We start from the raw sequence: 16,882 nt of genomic DNA on the forward strand, positions 1-16,882 counted from the left end.
GGATGTTTGCTTTTGTTTTTTATGCTGAAAGCATTTTTACTTATCAAATGCCTTTATAGAGTTCATGCTTAATTAGTATTTTTATATATTTTTAAAGTGTATATTGGGCTGTTGGCTATAGAATTGAGCATTGATGTATATGCTGATGTACTGGTCAATATTTTCTCACCAGTAATAGATGAAGTGATCAGTTCATTCTAAAATGATTACAAAGAAATTTCTTTTTCGGCCCTTACACAGATCAGTATGACTATGAAGTTACAACCTCTCTCAGGTTTTACAGTTTTTATATATCAGCACATTACATATCATCTGTTCCTTACTTGTTTTTAAAGGCAGGTAAATAAAACCTCAGATAAGCAACAACTCCTGATGTAATACATTTTACTTTAAAAAAGCCTAAATGCAGAAGCAGCGTGGGACACTAGGTATAGAGTGATGTGAAAAAGTGTTTGCCTACTTCCTGATTTATTTATTTTTTATGTTTTCAGACTTAAATGTTTTAGATTATCAAGTAAATGTAAAAATTAGACAAAGATATCACTAGTGAAAACAAAAACAGTTTCTAAATGAAAGTGTTTATTATTAAGGGGAGAAAAATCGCGCCCTCGGTGAAAAAGTGATTGCCCCCTAAACCTAATAACTGGCTGGGCCACCCTTAGTAGCAACAACTTCACTCAAGTGTTTGCGATAATGTTTGCGGCAAGGAGTCTTTTACAGCGCTGTGGAGGAATTTTGGCCCATTCATCTTTGCAGAAATGTTGTAATTCAACTACATTGGAGGGTTTTCAAGTAGGGCTGGGCCATATTATACCGTTCACGGTAATACCGGTATAATGTTAGGCAACGATAGGAAAATGAATTATCGCGATAGAATATGAGTAAAACGCGCATGCGCAGTGCCTTTGTTTTCATACGCACATGGCCGATTGTTGAGTGAAACAGATGAACCAGAATTGGTTTGTAAAAATGGTGCAACTTCAGTGATGTGGAACTGGTTTGGTGTTTGTCCGTCAGATACACGACAAAGCACATTTTTTTGCAGAACATGCAAGCGGCCGTCGTTATCCGATTGTTCAGTCTGACGTCACTAGCTGTGTCTGGGTCTAAACTCCGCTGCAGGTCCACATATCAAACGATCACTGTGGCATTACTGAGAGTTGAAAAACTGTCTAAAGTCTTTCATCTTTAATAAAATGATCAGCGTTCTGCTCTACCAGGTGTAACAATTGAGTTTAACATCCAGGCATCCATGAAAACAAAATTTATTACATTTAACGGAGTTAGAAGTTAGCAGGGAGTTAGCTCGCTAGCTTCTATCTAAATACAATATAGCATGTCCTGACTGCGGGGTTTTGGAAACAAATTAAAACGTACAGCTCTGTTATCACTTCCAGCATAAATGAAGACAGAAAACTAAACAGCAGTGACGTTTGTAGGGTTACTGAAGTTGAGCTACCTGGTATATAATGATGTGCTACGTGACCGCTAGCGACACAGCTATGTTAGCTTAATATAGAATAGAATAGAATAGAATAGAATAGAATAGCCTTTATTGTCATTGTACAGAGTACAACGAAATTGGAGTGCCACTCCCTTGGTGCAAGTTTCAATAATAAATATAAATGTAAAATATAAAAAGTACAAAAAAAACCAATCGTAAGTACTCAAACAATAGTATGTACAATATATACAGGATAGCAGCATTAATATAATGACAGTATGAATAGCAGCATAATATAATGACAGTGACGGTATGGAATAGGTTCAATTGTTTTTGTGCTTATTTACTACGGTGATAGCTCTGGGAAAGAAGCTATCCCTGAATCTGTTTGTCCTGGTTTTATGTGACCTGTACCGTCGGCCTGACGGTAATAGTTCAAACAGTTGGTTGCTGGGGTGAGAGTGGTCCTTGATGATATTGCCAGCTCTGCTGAGGTACCGAGAGTTTGCAGTGACCTCCAGGCTGGGCAGAGAGCAGCCAGTGATCTTCTGGGCTGTGTTGATGACCCTCTGCAGTACTTTCCTGTCCGCAGCTGAGCACCCTGCATACCATGTTGTTATGCCGTACGTTAGGATGCTCTCTATGGTGGCTCTGTAAAATGTCACCAGCAGCCTCTCCTCCAGGTTGTTCCTCCTGAGCACTCTCAGAAAGTGGAGACGCTGCTGGGCCTTTTTAACCACCGCTGTAGTATTTGCAGTCCAGGAGAGGTCATCAGATATCTGCACGCCCAGAAACCTCATGGAGTGTACCCTCTCCACACAGCTCCCATGAATGTAAAGTGGGGCCGGGTCTGCTCTGCCCTTCCTGAAGTCCAAGATAAGTTCTTTAGTTTTCGTGGTGTTCAGTTGGAGGTTGTTAACTGAACACCACTCAGTCAGTCTGTTGACCTCATCTCTGTAGTCCGACTCATCCCCCCTTGAGATGAGTCCAACCACTGTGGTGTCATCCGCGAACTTTATGATGGTGTTTGAGAGATGGGTAGGGGAGCAGTCGGATGTGTAGAGCGTAAACAGGAGGGGACTCAAAACACATCCTTGTGGAGACCCGGTGCTGAGTGTGATGGTGCTGGACTGGTGGGGGCCAAGTCTGACAGACTGTGGTCTATTTGTCAGGAAGTCCTTGATCCAGAGGCAGATGGGGGTGGAGAGTCCCAGGTGAGACAGTTTCTGGACCAGGATCTCCGGGATGATATGATTGAATGCTGAGCTGAAGTCCAGAAAGAGCATTCTCACATAGCTTCCTCGGTGCTCCAGGTGACTCAGCGCAGTGTGGAGCGCTATGGTGATAGCGTCCTCGGTGGATCGATTTGTCCTGTAGGCAAATTGGTGGGGGTCCAGAGTGGGAGGCAGACCGGCCCTGATGTGCTGACAGACCAGTCTCTCAAAGCACTTCATCACTACAGGCGTAAGTGCAACAGGCCTGTAGTCATTTGGGCTGTTATAAACAAGCTAACTTTTTTTCCCACTCGATAAGTTAACGTGAGTGTTGTCGGTGGTCAGGAACAAATGTAATCGCATGGCAGGATGCTGTAAAAGGACCAAACTTCAGCCAGGAGAACAACTGAGATAATCCATCCACAATACGAGGTTAGTCATTCATATACTGCTGCATGGGCTGGGCTGTAGTTTCATCCTAAGGTTTTAAAAACTGAGCTTAAATAAATGATTAGTGGTAATAAAAGCCGAGGGAGGTCAACGGTGATCACTGACTGTTTTAGGAGCTTTTTGAGATCAAATAGAAGAAAATACATAACATTAAACATGTTAACAACACAAAAGCCATATTAAACGCAGACTACTTTAGACCCGGAAGTAGGATTCGTCGCGTCATCACTGAACAACCGGATTGTCGTATTTGTCGGACTAAGATGCTCTTAAATCTGGGAGTAATCTGGGTCCTAAACTCCGTAAGCTTCAGGTCAAACGAACACTGCAGCATCACTGGGAGTTAAAAACTGTCTAAATTCTTTCATCTTTAATGAAACGATCAGCATTGCTGCTTAACCAGGTGAAACTATGAAGTTTAACTTCCAGGCATCCATGAAAACAAAATTTATTACATTTAACGGAGTTAGAAGTTAGCAGGAAGCTAGTGGAAGTTAGCTCGCTAGTTTCGCTAGTTACGTAAGCATGATATAGCATGTTCTGACTGAGAGATTTCTGGAAAAATTCAAACGTACAGCTCTGCTATCACGTCCAACATAAATGAAGACAGGAAACTAAACAGCAGTGACGTTTGTAGGGTTACTGAAGTTGGGCTAGCTGGTATATAATGATGTGCTACGTGATCGCTAGCGACACAGCTATGTTAGCATAACATAAACAGTGAAGCTGGAGGAGAACACTAACACTTTTCCACTTATAAAAGTTAACGTGAAGGTTCCTGATAGTTAGAGACAAATGCAGTCGCATGGCAGGATGCTGTAAACGGACCAAACTTCAGTCAGGAGAACAACTGAGATAATCCATCCACAATACAAGGTTAGTCATTAATATACTGCAGCAACATGGGAATAGAGTAGAATTCATTCATTAATAAATCAATGGTACAGAAGTGGAGGAAGCAAGAAAAATGAGTTTAATAAAGTTTGATTCTGACTGCTTTGTTTCGCTTAATGTGCCTTATAATCCCGTGCACCTTATGGTCCGAAAAATGCGTACTGCACACTGCAGTTTAAGGTTGCAAAGCACCTCTTTTTAACTTCAGTGGATATTATACATGGTTATGCTCAGGATATGTCAGCCCATTTCTACTGGAAATGCCTTTTGGTTAAACGTTCAGCAAGGAATTTGCATTTGCACTGTTAAATTTTTATAAAGCTTTAATGTACATAAAAACCAGCTTCTTGTTTAAGTGAAAATAAATGGAAGGTTGTCTTTTTGCGCTAGTAATGTTGTGGAGTTGTATTTTGTCTCGTTATTTATATCGTTATCGCAAATTTTCAAATATATATCGTGATAAATATTTTTGGCCATATCGCCCTGCTCTATTTTCAAGCATGAACTGCCTTTTTAAGGTCATGCCACAGCATCTCAATCAGATTCAGGTCACGACATTGACTAGGCCACTCCAAAGTCTTTATTTTATTTTTCTTAGGGCATTCAGACGTGGACTTGCTGGTGTGTTTTGGATCATTGTCCTGCTGCAGAACCCAAGTGACCTTCAGCTGGAGGTCACAAACAGATAGGCTGACATTCTCCTTCAGGATGGTTTGATAGACAGAATTCATGGTTGCGTTCATCACAGTACATGACATTCCTGTGTTAGTTTTACGTCAGATGTAACGGGACTCAAACCTTAAAAAAGGTTTAACTTGTTGTCTCATCAGTCCACAGAATATTTTCCCAGATGTCTTGGGGATCATCAAGATGTTTTTTGGCATATGTGAGAAGAGCCTTTGTGTTCCTTTTGGGCAGCATAGGTTTTGTCCTTGATCTCTCTATGGATGCCATTTTTGCTCAGTCTCTTTCTTATTGTTGAGTTGTGAACTCTGACCTTAACTGATGTAAAGGAGGCCTGCAATTCTTTAGATGTTGTTCTCTGGTCTTTTGTGACCTCCTGGATGAGTTGTCAATGTACTCTTGGAGTAATTTTGGTCGGCCAGCCACTCGTGGAAAGGTTAACCACTGTTCCAAGTTTCTTCCATTTGGGTATAATGGTGGTCTCACTGTGGTTTACTGGAGTCCCAAAGCCTTAGAAATGGCATTGTAACTCTTTCCAGGCTGATAGATGTCAGTGACTTTGTTTCTTAGGTGTTTTCTGTAGATGGTGACATGTTGTATTGCTTTTTGAGCTCTTTTAGCCTGCTTCGCTTTGACAGACAGCTTATATTTAAGTGATTTCAACAGGTCTGCCAGTAATCAGACCTGGGTGTGTTTAGTGATTACAGTAATTGTGGTTGAGCACAGTTCATGATTTAACAAAAGGGGCAATTACTTTTTCACACAGGACCAGGTAGGTTTGGATAACTGTTCTCCCTTAATCAATGAAATCATCATTTAAAAAACTGCATTTTGTATTTACTCAGGTTATCTTTGTCCAATATTAACATCTGTTTGATGATCTGAAACATAAGTGTGACAAATATCCAAAACAGTAGGGAAACAGCAAGGGGACAAACATTTTTTGACACTACTGTATCATGATTCAGTAGCCTGTAGAAGCACCTTTAGCAGCACTAACTTGAGCACTATTTATTTTCTGCATGATTTCTTATCAGTCTCTCGCATCATTTTGAAGGCATTTTGGCCCGCTGTTCTTTGCATCATTGCTTCAGTTCATTGATGTTTGCAGGCATTTGTTTATGCACAGCTCTCTTAAAGTCCTGCCAGAGAATTTTCACTGCGCCATATCCATTTGGCCATTGATTCATTGATCATTGAGCCCAGTTTTAGCCTCACATTTGACACTAGAATACTTTGGTATACAGAGAAGTTCATGATTGACTCAATGAATATAAGGTGCCTATGGCTGAAAAGAAGCCCAAATCATAACTCCTCTACCACCGTGCCTGACATTTGGAATGAGGCGTTTGGGCCAATGTGCTGTTTCTGGTCTCATCTGCCCAAAGGAAACAGTTCTGGAATTTGTTTAGATGCAGCTTTGCAAACCTGAGCAATGCTGCCATGTTCTTTTTAGACAAAAGCTGAACATTGCAACGTCTGACCTTTGAATGAATTTGCTAAGATTTCCACTCCTGGGAAGACTGGCAACTGTCTTGAATGGTTTCCACTTGTAAATAATCTGTCTCACTCTAGAATGATGGGCTTCAAATTGTTCGCCAATGGCCTTGTAACCCTTCCAAGACTACTGGGCAGCAACAGTTACTTCTCTGAAATCACTGTCTTTCATCCTTGGCATTGTGTTAACACAAACCTGAATGCTCCAAAGCAGCAAACTGCCAAACATGCTGCTTTTATAGAAGTGCTCACACTTGCTGATTATCAGTTAAGCTGATGCTTAACTGTTGTTTAATAAATAATGATGTTATAATATGTCACATGTTGTTGGTCATGTGATGTTATATTAAACCCATTTTAAGACCTGCAGAGATTAGAATTTATGTACTTTCTTTTTACTATACCAGTAACTTGAGCAGATTTTGAACATTATTATTTGAGGCCTATTAATTACAGACATGACATTTTTGGCAGTTTTATTCTTTCACATGAGTTCATTCAGTATGGTGTGAAATAATGTCATCCTAAAAGATCTAACACCATCACCATATGTGCAGCTTTGTCTATGTATGTTGGTGTTTTTTGTTTACAATTGCATTCATATTTACACGATAAATTTTTTTAAACCCAAAGAAACAAAAGAATCCACGCAAATTTCACAGTGCGCTCCTATGTATTTGTTACTTAATCTGATTCCTATTAAAACAGCAGGTACAAGCAGCGGCATCGTGATTAGCTTGTTTAACAGGAACTCTTCTAAATGGACAGCAGAAAATTTAAATGGCAGCACACTGAGGTAAAACCTGCAGATCTGATTGCATGATTGCAGCCTGACTGTGTCACCATTCCTCATGCACTCATTCTTTCCATCAATCTACCCCTCTTCTTATTTGTGCTTAGTAAATAAATCTGATCTGGCATTTCTTCAGTTTATTAGCCAACACAGGCAGCCCTGTGATGCAGAGATGCTGACTACAGCACATCTCTGTGCAGAGCCACAAGATTTAATGCATACAGGATGTCTGAGGTGACTGTGTACACATACAGCAAACCTAAAAGCTAACAGTCTAACAGTATCAGTGAGGAGGTGTTTTCCTGCCCGATAGTTTAAGTGGAAGCTTCTTTCCATTTTAAGTAATTGAACCTTTTTATCAAGTTAACCGTTTCTCTCAAATTCTTTAATGTCTCACAGTGAAATGTATTGAAAATATATTTCAGGTCGTCTTTCTTTTGAACTTAAACCGGCAGATTGGAACAGCGAATAGAAACAGATTTCTCTGTGCTCTTTACTGACTCAACCACCTGAATAAATAAACACTCATTATCCTTTAATTGTCCTCTCCTGAGTAATTTATTGGCTGACCAACCAAGAAATGCATCTCAATCCATATTAATGTTTTCAGCCGTACTTTACATTCCTGAATGGAATCTTTAATGCGGCATCTGTTTTTCTTTTTTTTTCTTTTCGTTTTGTTTTATTTTTTTAATCTGCAGTAGTCAATATTTTTGTATTACCAATGACTCAGATGACCAACCTTAAAGTGACAGTTGTGACACATACTGAAACACCCACAGATAAATCGCCAAACTCTGCGCTTCTCCTCGGTGCTTTAGAGTCTTTTAGCTCATTATTTTGGTCCCATGGCCTGAAGCTTTGCTGGTCTGGTCCACTCTCATCGATACAGTTTCCAGTGGAAAAATTGCTAAGGCCTGACTGTAATGTACCTGACCCAACAGCTATAACACCCAGAGTGATTATCCGGTAAACATGGAGCTTAAAGCAGTTGAAAAACCAGATATTTCCCTCAAGAGTTGATGAAATCCAAACAAAGATGAAAAGAAAATACAATACTGGACATTTGTTGGGTTTTTGGAACATCGAGTCTTTAGTATTTGCTGGATGAATAGTTACAGTTATGTGAAAAAGAGAGTGCACCTCATAATTCAGGAGTTTGTAGAACCACCTTTAGCAACAACTTGAGGAAACTGTTTTCTGCATCACTTTGTCAGTCTCTCACATTGTTGTGGAGGAATTTTGACCCACTCTTCTTTACAATGTGCTGATGTGCTGTGTTTGCTTTTCACTAGTTGTGCTGAAACTAAACACAACATATCAGTTATTTTGAGTTCATCGAAGTTCCAGATCTAGACTTTGACTGGATCATTGCAACCCTCTGATTTCTTTCTTTTTCAGTCATTCTGTTGTAGTTTTGCTGCTATGCTTGAGATCATTGTCCTGTTGCATCTCCAATCTCAGGATCGCATTTGACTCTGGAATACTTTGGCATACAGAGGAGTTCATGCTCAAGTCAATGAATCCAAGGAAAAACGAACCCAAATCATCACCCCTCCACCACTGTGCTTGTCAGATTATATGCTGTGTTTGTGCTGATATGCTATGATGGATGTTCTTCCGGGAGTCTTGTGGTTTGTTCAGATGCAACTTTGCAAAACCCTTTCTAAACACGCCTGACTTCTTTTTTGAATTGTACTTTTACAAACTTTAACATTTCACATGCTAAATAACATAGAGTCTCGAAAGATTTTTGCAGTTTCTCTGAGCATTGCACTGAGTTTACTGGGACGTCCACTCCTGGCAAAATTGTAGTATTAAAGCTGCAGACCAGCAAACTGCCAAAGCGTTTGATTTATAGAGGTGCTCATACTTACTGATGATCAGTTATTCAAATGTTTATGATTAGGATTGCCTGGGTACAACCCTCTGAATTACCCTCTTAATTTCTGTTGAAACAGTAAGGGTGCATTTGGGTATTAACAGGAGTGTATAAAGTCCGTTCTTTTTCACAGGACTGTAAAATGCTTCCACTATCAGCTGCCCAGGCGAGCATAGGGTGTATATGCTAATCATCTTGTTCCACTTCATAGGTGATGAAAAAAAATCAGTTAAAACAGACTATCTGAAAAAAAAACAGTCAGAAACTCGTTTTTTTTTTTTTCAGAAAGCGTTTGCTAAATTTATCGTGCTGTTCCCTCTTGAACCCTCACTATCATAGTTTTAACCCAAACTATCTACAACCATTAACCTGCCTTTTAAACATCCATTTAATAAAATGTTCTCCTTAAGTGCATTAGCTATGAAATAAATAGTTGAAGTAGCTACGGTTGATAGTTGGCCACATAGCTGCAGACACTGAAGAGCCTCGTGTCATGTTTCTCCGTATTTTTCAAGGTTAGAACATTTACTGTACTCGGGCACAGCCTGTATTTTACTGGCTACACAGCAGCGCAGCCTCAGGCACTGTCAAACTCTGGCCTGCGATCACCTTACCACCACTTGTCCCATAGAGACTGGAAATCCCAATTTGACCCATTGCTTAAGGGCAGCCTGGAGTATCCATGTGTGGTTTGACAGAGAGGCTCAGTTCTGTGAGCAGCATTGACTTTACTGCAGCAGACAGAGTATAGCCCCGAGTGTGTAGTTGACCTATACACTCTATAAAATGCATCATTTTTACTGTCTACATTGCAGTTGACTTGAGGATGTTGCAAGCTCACAAAAAGATTTGAGGATGTTGATGATGATGACGGCGCCAATAAATATCATGTGCTTGAGATGGAAAGTGTCGGCTCACTGCTGAAGTAATCGCACTCCTCACGTCTCAGCTCCTGCTGAGTGCGAGAATCCTAAATCTTAAATCCCCTGAGGCAGAAGAGCCCACATGATGCGCTTGTTCAGTATTCATACTGTATTCAGAAGCCTCTCACCAAAGTCAGGTGAGCAGGAGGAGATAGCAATTCGTATCCTCCCTGTGGGGCTCCGCTCTTCCTCCGAGCCGGAGGTCCCAGGTTGTTTCCTCTTCCTCACCTGCAGATGGTGGTGTCACATCCCTGAATGTCTCCTCAAATGAGGTGATCTGTACTGGAGTCAGCAAGTCAGCAAACCTCTCTGCTCATAAAGCTGTTCCCAGCTGTATTTTGACATTCATTTTGGATCCTTTGAGGTCACATATATTAGGCTTTACTGATAGTAATGAACCCACTGAGAATACCCTCTCTGCAGTCCCTACAACTATGAGGAGATGTAACTTATTACTTCTAACTTTTGGGTTTTACTGCATGCAAATCATAAAAGCGCTGACGCTAACCGGCCTGATATCAGCCTAGCAGTAAACTGCAACCAGTCATATTTGGCTAAAGTAACTAAGCACTTAGATGTTAAAGGGCCAATAGTTCCCTGTAAGAGAGAGTGAACATTGTACTTTACATCTGTTAGGTGACAGAAATATGACCCAAATTCATATTTTCTGTTGGATATGTAAACAATATTTTCTATAAGGTAAAGTGATTTCTCAAAAGCAATGCAACTTAAAGTTGAGCAACCACTTTAAGACATTAGAAAATACATTATATAACACTGTCACAGATTTAACACTGTCTGTGAAGCTGGATTTAAGAAAAGAGTGTTTAGACTTCAACTTTTTGGAGCATATGTAGTGCCATCTTGTGCAAGTACATGATGGTTTGTTTGGTTGCCCAATAATCATACGTTAGTTCAATTTAGCTAACTAGTAACAGTATATCAGTAGTTGGAAAATAGCCAAACTGAAACTAAAGAACAGTCTAAAGGGCATGTGCACTATCCACGTAATCTCCCTCTTAAGTAGCAAGTGGTTCTTCATCGCTAACTAGCTGCACTGAAAGGAAGATTCCACTAGCTAGCTGCAATGCTAAGGTTTGTAGCAAGCAGTTTATAAATGACAACTATGTGGAGGAAAAGGTCTTTGAGTAAGGTGCACTGATACCAACAATCTGAATACTAATTCTGGCCGCTGCATATTTGATTTTTCCTGTATTAAAGTCGGTTGAACAGAGCGTGTCAACCAGATTGCTAGCAAAGAATTAGCTGAGGATGAGCAGTAAGCTTGACAGGTGCACAAGATCTGACCAGCACTATTTTATTTTTGTTTAATTTTGAAGTTTTCTTTTTAATTCAGTTTAGTTTGAGTTGGTTTTCTGACTTTTCCTCTGTGTTAGTTTTAGTTAACGATTTTAACCCACTCTATAGTCGACATTGGGTACAAATGTGTTTTAAAAACAAAAAACAAACAAAAAAAAACATTTCCTCAGAATTCCTTAAAAAATGGGATGGATAATGGAGCAACTGGAAAATATAATGCTTCCAGCTATAATTGCAGGCAGGCATGGAAATGGATTAGAAACTGTTAACTAAACTGAAATTCAAAGGCCAATAAAAGACTATATTTAACAACAATTGCATTAGCATAACTAAAATCCCAGATGATATCTCTCATATCAATATATCACCCGGCTCTAATGCATGGAAGTAATAAATTAACTGCAGGAAAGTCCCAGAAGAAGCGGAAAAGGGGAACTCAGAAGTTGATGCTGCTGAAGTTGCTCCAAATCAATTTTTTTTCTTTACTTTGAAGAGATCAGAGACCACATACTGTATGCTACACTGTGTAATTGCAATTTGGTGGAGCTACAAAAAATGGGCCACTGTGAATCTTCTCAAATCTTTTTCTGAAGCACCAACCTTCATATGCACCATAAATCCACATGAAATAGCCCATAGGTGTCAGAGCGAAGAGAGATGAATGGCTCAGGAACACATTCTGATTACCATCTGTCTTTCCACGATCATCACCAGCACCGCGGGCTGACAAGTCGTTCTTTAAGACCGTGTTTACTCTGTGCGGTCCCAGTGTGCGTGCATACACACACATACAGAATGTGAATCTTCCAACATGCATTATAGATCTGAGATCACAACTCCAGCAAATCCCAGCTGTGATTAAAAAGAAGCTGTGTTGTTTTATCAGCCCTCTCCGCTTCCCTTATCAGCTCATTTGCATAATTAACAGGGGCTAACGTCGTCCTCGCGAGCAAACCGCCACAGTGATTTCTCCAGCCTGGAATTCTGTCCTACTTCATAGCGTCACAGCAATCCTTTTTTCTCACAACAATTACATGGTTATACCTTTTAAACACCGTAACACTGTAAATGTGATTTTGTGTTGTGTTTTGGCTGCCTTTGTTCTTACTTTTTTTGTGAACAAACATTTATTCGCCTCGACATTCAACTCGTATAGCAAAATGTTGCGCTGTCAAGTTCGCTGTCACATTGTTTGAAGGCACGGCTCTCAATCGGCATCCTTAGGGACAGTGTGAACATGCGACGCAGCCCACAAGCATTTGAGCTCGGATAGCGATGCAGAATGAGCTCAACTTTTTCTGGTGTCGAGAAATGTGTCTCACTTGTCAGAGCAACAGTCAGCAAGGCATTTTATGTTCTAAGGGGAAGCTCCTACAATATTAGAAGCAGATGAAAAGCAATGAAAAGATGGTCCCCTTTGATCAAACACTTGGCGATGTTTGGGTAGGAAGAATCCCGTTTTCAGACCTTTGTTAGAGCCAGGCTCAGTGAGGGGCAGCCATTTTCCAACACCGGCTGGTGAGGGGAAAGAGATGACAGAAGAGAGGAGGAAAGAGACAGATGACAAAGGAACAGGACTAAACACAAACCGTGGGATTTATTTCAGCGTATTTCCTGTCACTTGATTCTCTGGGTTTTGCTTGTTGTAAGGCTAATTTTAGGAGCTGTGTTTACATGACTAATGCCTTGCCAGTATTTACAGATTATTGTTTGTTTCTTTGTTTTTTAAATGCCAGCTGCCAGTGCTACATTTAATAGAATAACTGTTAACTAACACTAACTGGACCTTTTGTTAGGTACAACTCGCTAGCATGATGTTGGACCCCCTTTTTGCCTTCAAAACTGCCATAATTCTTCTTTGCACAGATTCAACAAGGTGCTGGAAACATTGCTCAGATTTTGTTCCATATTGACATTAAAGCATCACACAATTGCTTCAGATTGGTAAGAAATTACTTCCCAAACACCATTACAATGCAAAGCAAGGCAGGGTGTTTCAGACCATGTTGTTTGCTCCAAATTCTGACCCCAGAAAACAAGATCTTTCAGCAAAAGTCCAGAATCATCAGACCAAGCAATGATGTTTCCAGTCTTCTAGCATCTGAATGGCAGCCACAGTTTCCTGTTCGTAGCTGACAGGAATAGCAAGCCTTTGTGGTCTCCTGCTGCTGTAGCTCATCTGCTTCAAGTTTCAAAGATGCTCGGCTGCATAACAACACAGAGTACAGCTGCTCGATGGATATTTTCTCTTTTTCAACCCATTCTCTGAAAACTATGGAGACGGTTGTCTGGGAAAGTTCCAGTAGATCAGGAGTTTCCAAAATACTCAGACCATCCTGCGCCATGTTCAGTATCATTTCTACATGCCTTAATACATGCCTAAACAAGCTGCTACTACGTGATTGGTTGATTGTATATATCTGTGTGTTAATGCGCAGTTAAACAGGTGTTTCTAATAAGTTAGCCTGTGATTGTACGTCATAAACACTCAAAGTTTCTCATATACTTGAAAAGTAACAATAATAGCAGCTGCAAGGTTCCCTAGTTGTGGTGCGAGCCAGAACAACCTCTATTAGTGCAGAATATGTCTGCTAATTCGCTACAGACTATATCTTCATCTTTCATGTACAGAAACGTTGATTGATCTCAGAATTGCTTGATTGACTGACACGCACTTGATGTAAATGTTTGTAATTTCAGTGACCCTTTGGTCTCGTTATAAATTTCTTTACATTTTTTTTAACTGTTGCATGTTGCGCACCAAAATAAAGCCTCAGTAGGTGCAAATCCTTATTTCATAGGGCAAGTGAGAGGCCAAGAGAATTATGTAATTTAATTTAACATGTCGTGTTTTATGTAAGTGCCGCTTTTTTTCCATTTAATTACTGTAGAAAAATGCTCTCGCTTGAACAGATCATGAGGCAGGGTGAAGGTTAAAGCTTCCACACAGCTCTAGCTCACCCACTGTTGCCTGATCAGACCTCTTCTAAACATGGATCCGGGGTGGGCATGAGTGACAGCTCCTTGAAATGCACCTGTAAGGATGGGACAGGTTACATCACCGTAATTGTTATAAGGCCATACACTCAGACGACATCACATCTTTTTAAACGCTGCTCTGCCAAACCTGACCCGAGGTTCACAGTAATTGAAGACACCTGTGCACACAGTGGCTTTAAGCACGCCACTCCAAAGGAGTAAATCACAAGGCATCAAATAACTGCTGCTGGATCCCGGCTTGTTGGTAAATGAGCCTCTTCATAGCAGGCGTTTAGACGTGTCATAGTAGGAAAAGCGCAGGTGTAAATAATCCCGTTTTTGTCCCACTAAGCCACAGCAGCGTGACCGTGAGCCAGCAAATGGCACTCAGCCATTGTTAATTTTATCATTTACACCTGCTGTTACAAGTCAAAACGTATTCTGTGACCGTTACGTAAGAGTGCAGTCACTCGGTGTTGGGCCATTATGCTCTTCCCTCTGTCACTGCCACTCTTTTTTATGTTTAAACTATCATTTTAGACCCATTTGGCTTCTTTCCATATCTGCACGTCCCAGATTAGACGTCGCTCATGAATTTAACACAAAGCATTTAGAGCACACAAATTGGACATTATCCTCCTCGGCAAGGTTTCGCTATGTTCTTCAGGCCCTGCTTTGATCAGACATCAGCCTCCGAAGGAAAGTCCAATTAGGAAACATTACTTTTCAGCCCTCTACGTTTTTATGTAATCAGTTTTAGCAGACTCCACGCAAACCTGCCTGAGTGTGTGTGTGTACATATTTAGGAGTGGGCCATGGATTTAATATAAACGGGCACGTGAAGGTCGGCTGATGTAGCACAGCCCCTGTGAGCGTTGTGATTTTAACACTGAGACTGTTGGAAAAATGCTGTGAGGAAGGTGACTTGTGCTGCTGCGTGATGAGCAAACTGACGCTGCCTTTGGTTTTTTTTTTCCCCTCTGCTCTAAAATGCTGTCTGTTTCTCTTTCACTAAAACACACAAAACGCACTCTCTGTCTGCATCGTGTGCGCTCTCTCACACCTACACTCCTAATATACTTCTCTCTTTCTGTCTGTGCAGGCTCGCTGACAGTGTCCATCACCGACATGCGTGCTCCAGTGGTGGGGGGCTCCGGGGGGGTCTACGCTCTGTGCTCAGCGCATCTGGCCAATGTCGTCATGGTAACTGCAATCATCATCATCATCGTCGCTTCCATTGTTATGTCTGAAAACGTTTTTTGGTAGGGACAAAATGTCAGAACAGACCAACAGCGTGGACTTCACTGTTTTGTTAGTTTGTTTTTACTTTACTAGCCCGTGAACAAGGGTATGATTCTTCTCTAATTAAATGGAATTTCAATGTATTTTACTTGAAATTACATTCTAATCATATTTATCTTGACTTACTTAAAGGTAGGTACACTAGAATAAGGAGGTAACAAGTCTGTTTTTTACAGGAAACAAAGGAATAATTATACTGTAAAGTTAAGTCGCGTGTAAGGAATTTTAAGTAGTGCGTAATTAAGGAATGGAGACACAAATTGTTCTGTAAGTGATTTGCAGTACTGCATCATTTCCTGGTAATTTACTGGAAAGACAAACAATATTTCCCAAACTTACGTTGTACTTTTCAGGGAGTGGGCTCTCTAATATAGTGGCTCAACCTTGCCTAACTTCCAGATATTTTACAGGAAAGGAGACACAATGTGCTTCAAATTATTTACAGTATAATTTGTGTTTGCATTCCTGTAAAATACCTGTAAGTGGAAACATTAAGAAATGCTTAAAATCACAAACTTGTGCAGCTTTTAAAATTATTTACAGTATTATTTCTCTTCTTTCTTGTAAAATACCCAGAAGTTAGAGGTACACTAGAATAAGTGAGTAACAAGTTGTGTTTTAGTGAAAACAAGGAAATAAGTAGTAATAATAAGTATAAAGGTAATTTGAAGTAGTGTCTAAGTATTTGTAGGTAAATGTAGTTTTATTTATTTTAAGTTGTGTGTAAAGAATTTAGCAAACCACATTTAGACTGGAAAGAAGAGAGAAATAAATGATATTGTAAGTAACTATACTGTAAAATTCCTTGAAAGTTAGGCAAAGTTAAGCCACTCTATATTATGTCCTGTGCCTCGAAATGTACAGTGTTACAACTTAAGATGAGGAAATATCCTTTGTTTTTACACTAAATTATCCAATACTTAAAATTACTCATGGACTATGTAAAATTAATTAGACACTAGTTAAATTTACTTACAGTATAATTACTTTGTTGTTTCCTGTAAAACCTGACCTGTTACCTGCTAGTGTACCCACCTTTAAGTATTTGTAGGTAAACATATCTACATTTTAAATAAAAAAAAGATGAAATCCCGTGTATTTACAAGGAAATTACGACATTAATCAGGAAAAACTACTGGTTGTAAAGTGTACCCAGTAGTTTTTCTGCTGCACGTGATCCACGTGTACACACGAGCACACAATATTCGTTATCTGTTATCATCTTATTAACAAAATAAGGTTAATTCTTTAGGTTGTATAAGGCTGGTGTACTTCAGACACTAGACCCTTCCTTTTTTCTTTTTTGTCATCTGTATTATTAACTCTCAAGTGAGCAAGTATTTTACTGTTTTTATTTGTGTCCGCTGAAGAAACAGGAAGTGAATTCCCACAATGCTGCTTTGAGAGCCTTCTTTCTTTTCCCCAGCATTCAATTATGTGTATTTGGCACAAGGCGGCTTCTTCATGCTCCTCTAAACTCAAGGCGGTGTTACATCTGAC

The 16,882-nt window shown here is 40.0% G+C and overlaps 1 protein-coding gene across 5 annotated transcripts in view; it reads left to right on the top strand.

The window, feature by feature from the left end:
* rhbdl1 (rhomboid, veinlet-like 1 (Drosophila)) overlaps positions 1-16,882 on the top strand; it is a 64,810-nt gene that overhangs the window by 43,153 nt on the left and 4,775 nt on the right. For all 5 annotated transcript variants that reach the window (XM_026178801.1, XM_026178803.1, XM_026178804.1 and 2 more), the window contains one exon: positions 15,183-15,283. In XM_026178801.1, the coding sequence (XP_026034586.1) occupies positions 15,183-15,283 (101 nt within the window). The remainder of the gene's footprint in view (positions 1-15,182; positions 15,284-16,882) is intronic.

This window comes from Astatotilapia calliptera, chromosome 8 (genome assembly GCF_900246225.1).
Source record: "Astatotilapia calliptera chromosome 8, fAstCal1.2, whole genome shotgun sequence".
NCBI classification, from domain to species: domain Eukaryota; kingdom Metazoa; phylum Chordata; class Actinopteri; order Cichliformes; family Cichlidae; genus Astatotilapia; species Astatotilapia calliptera.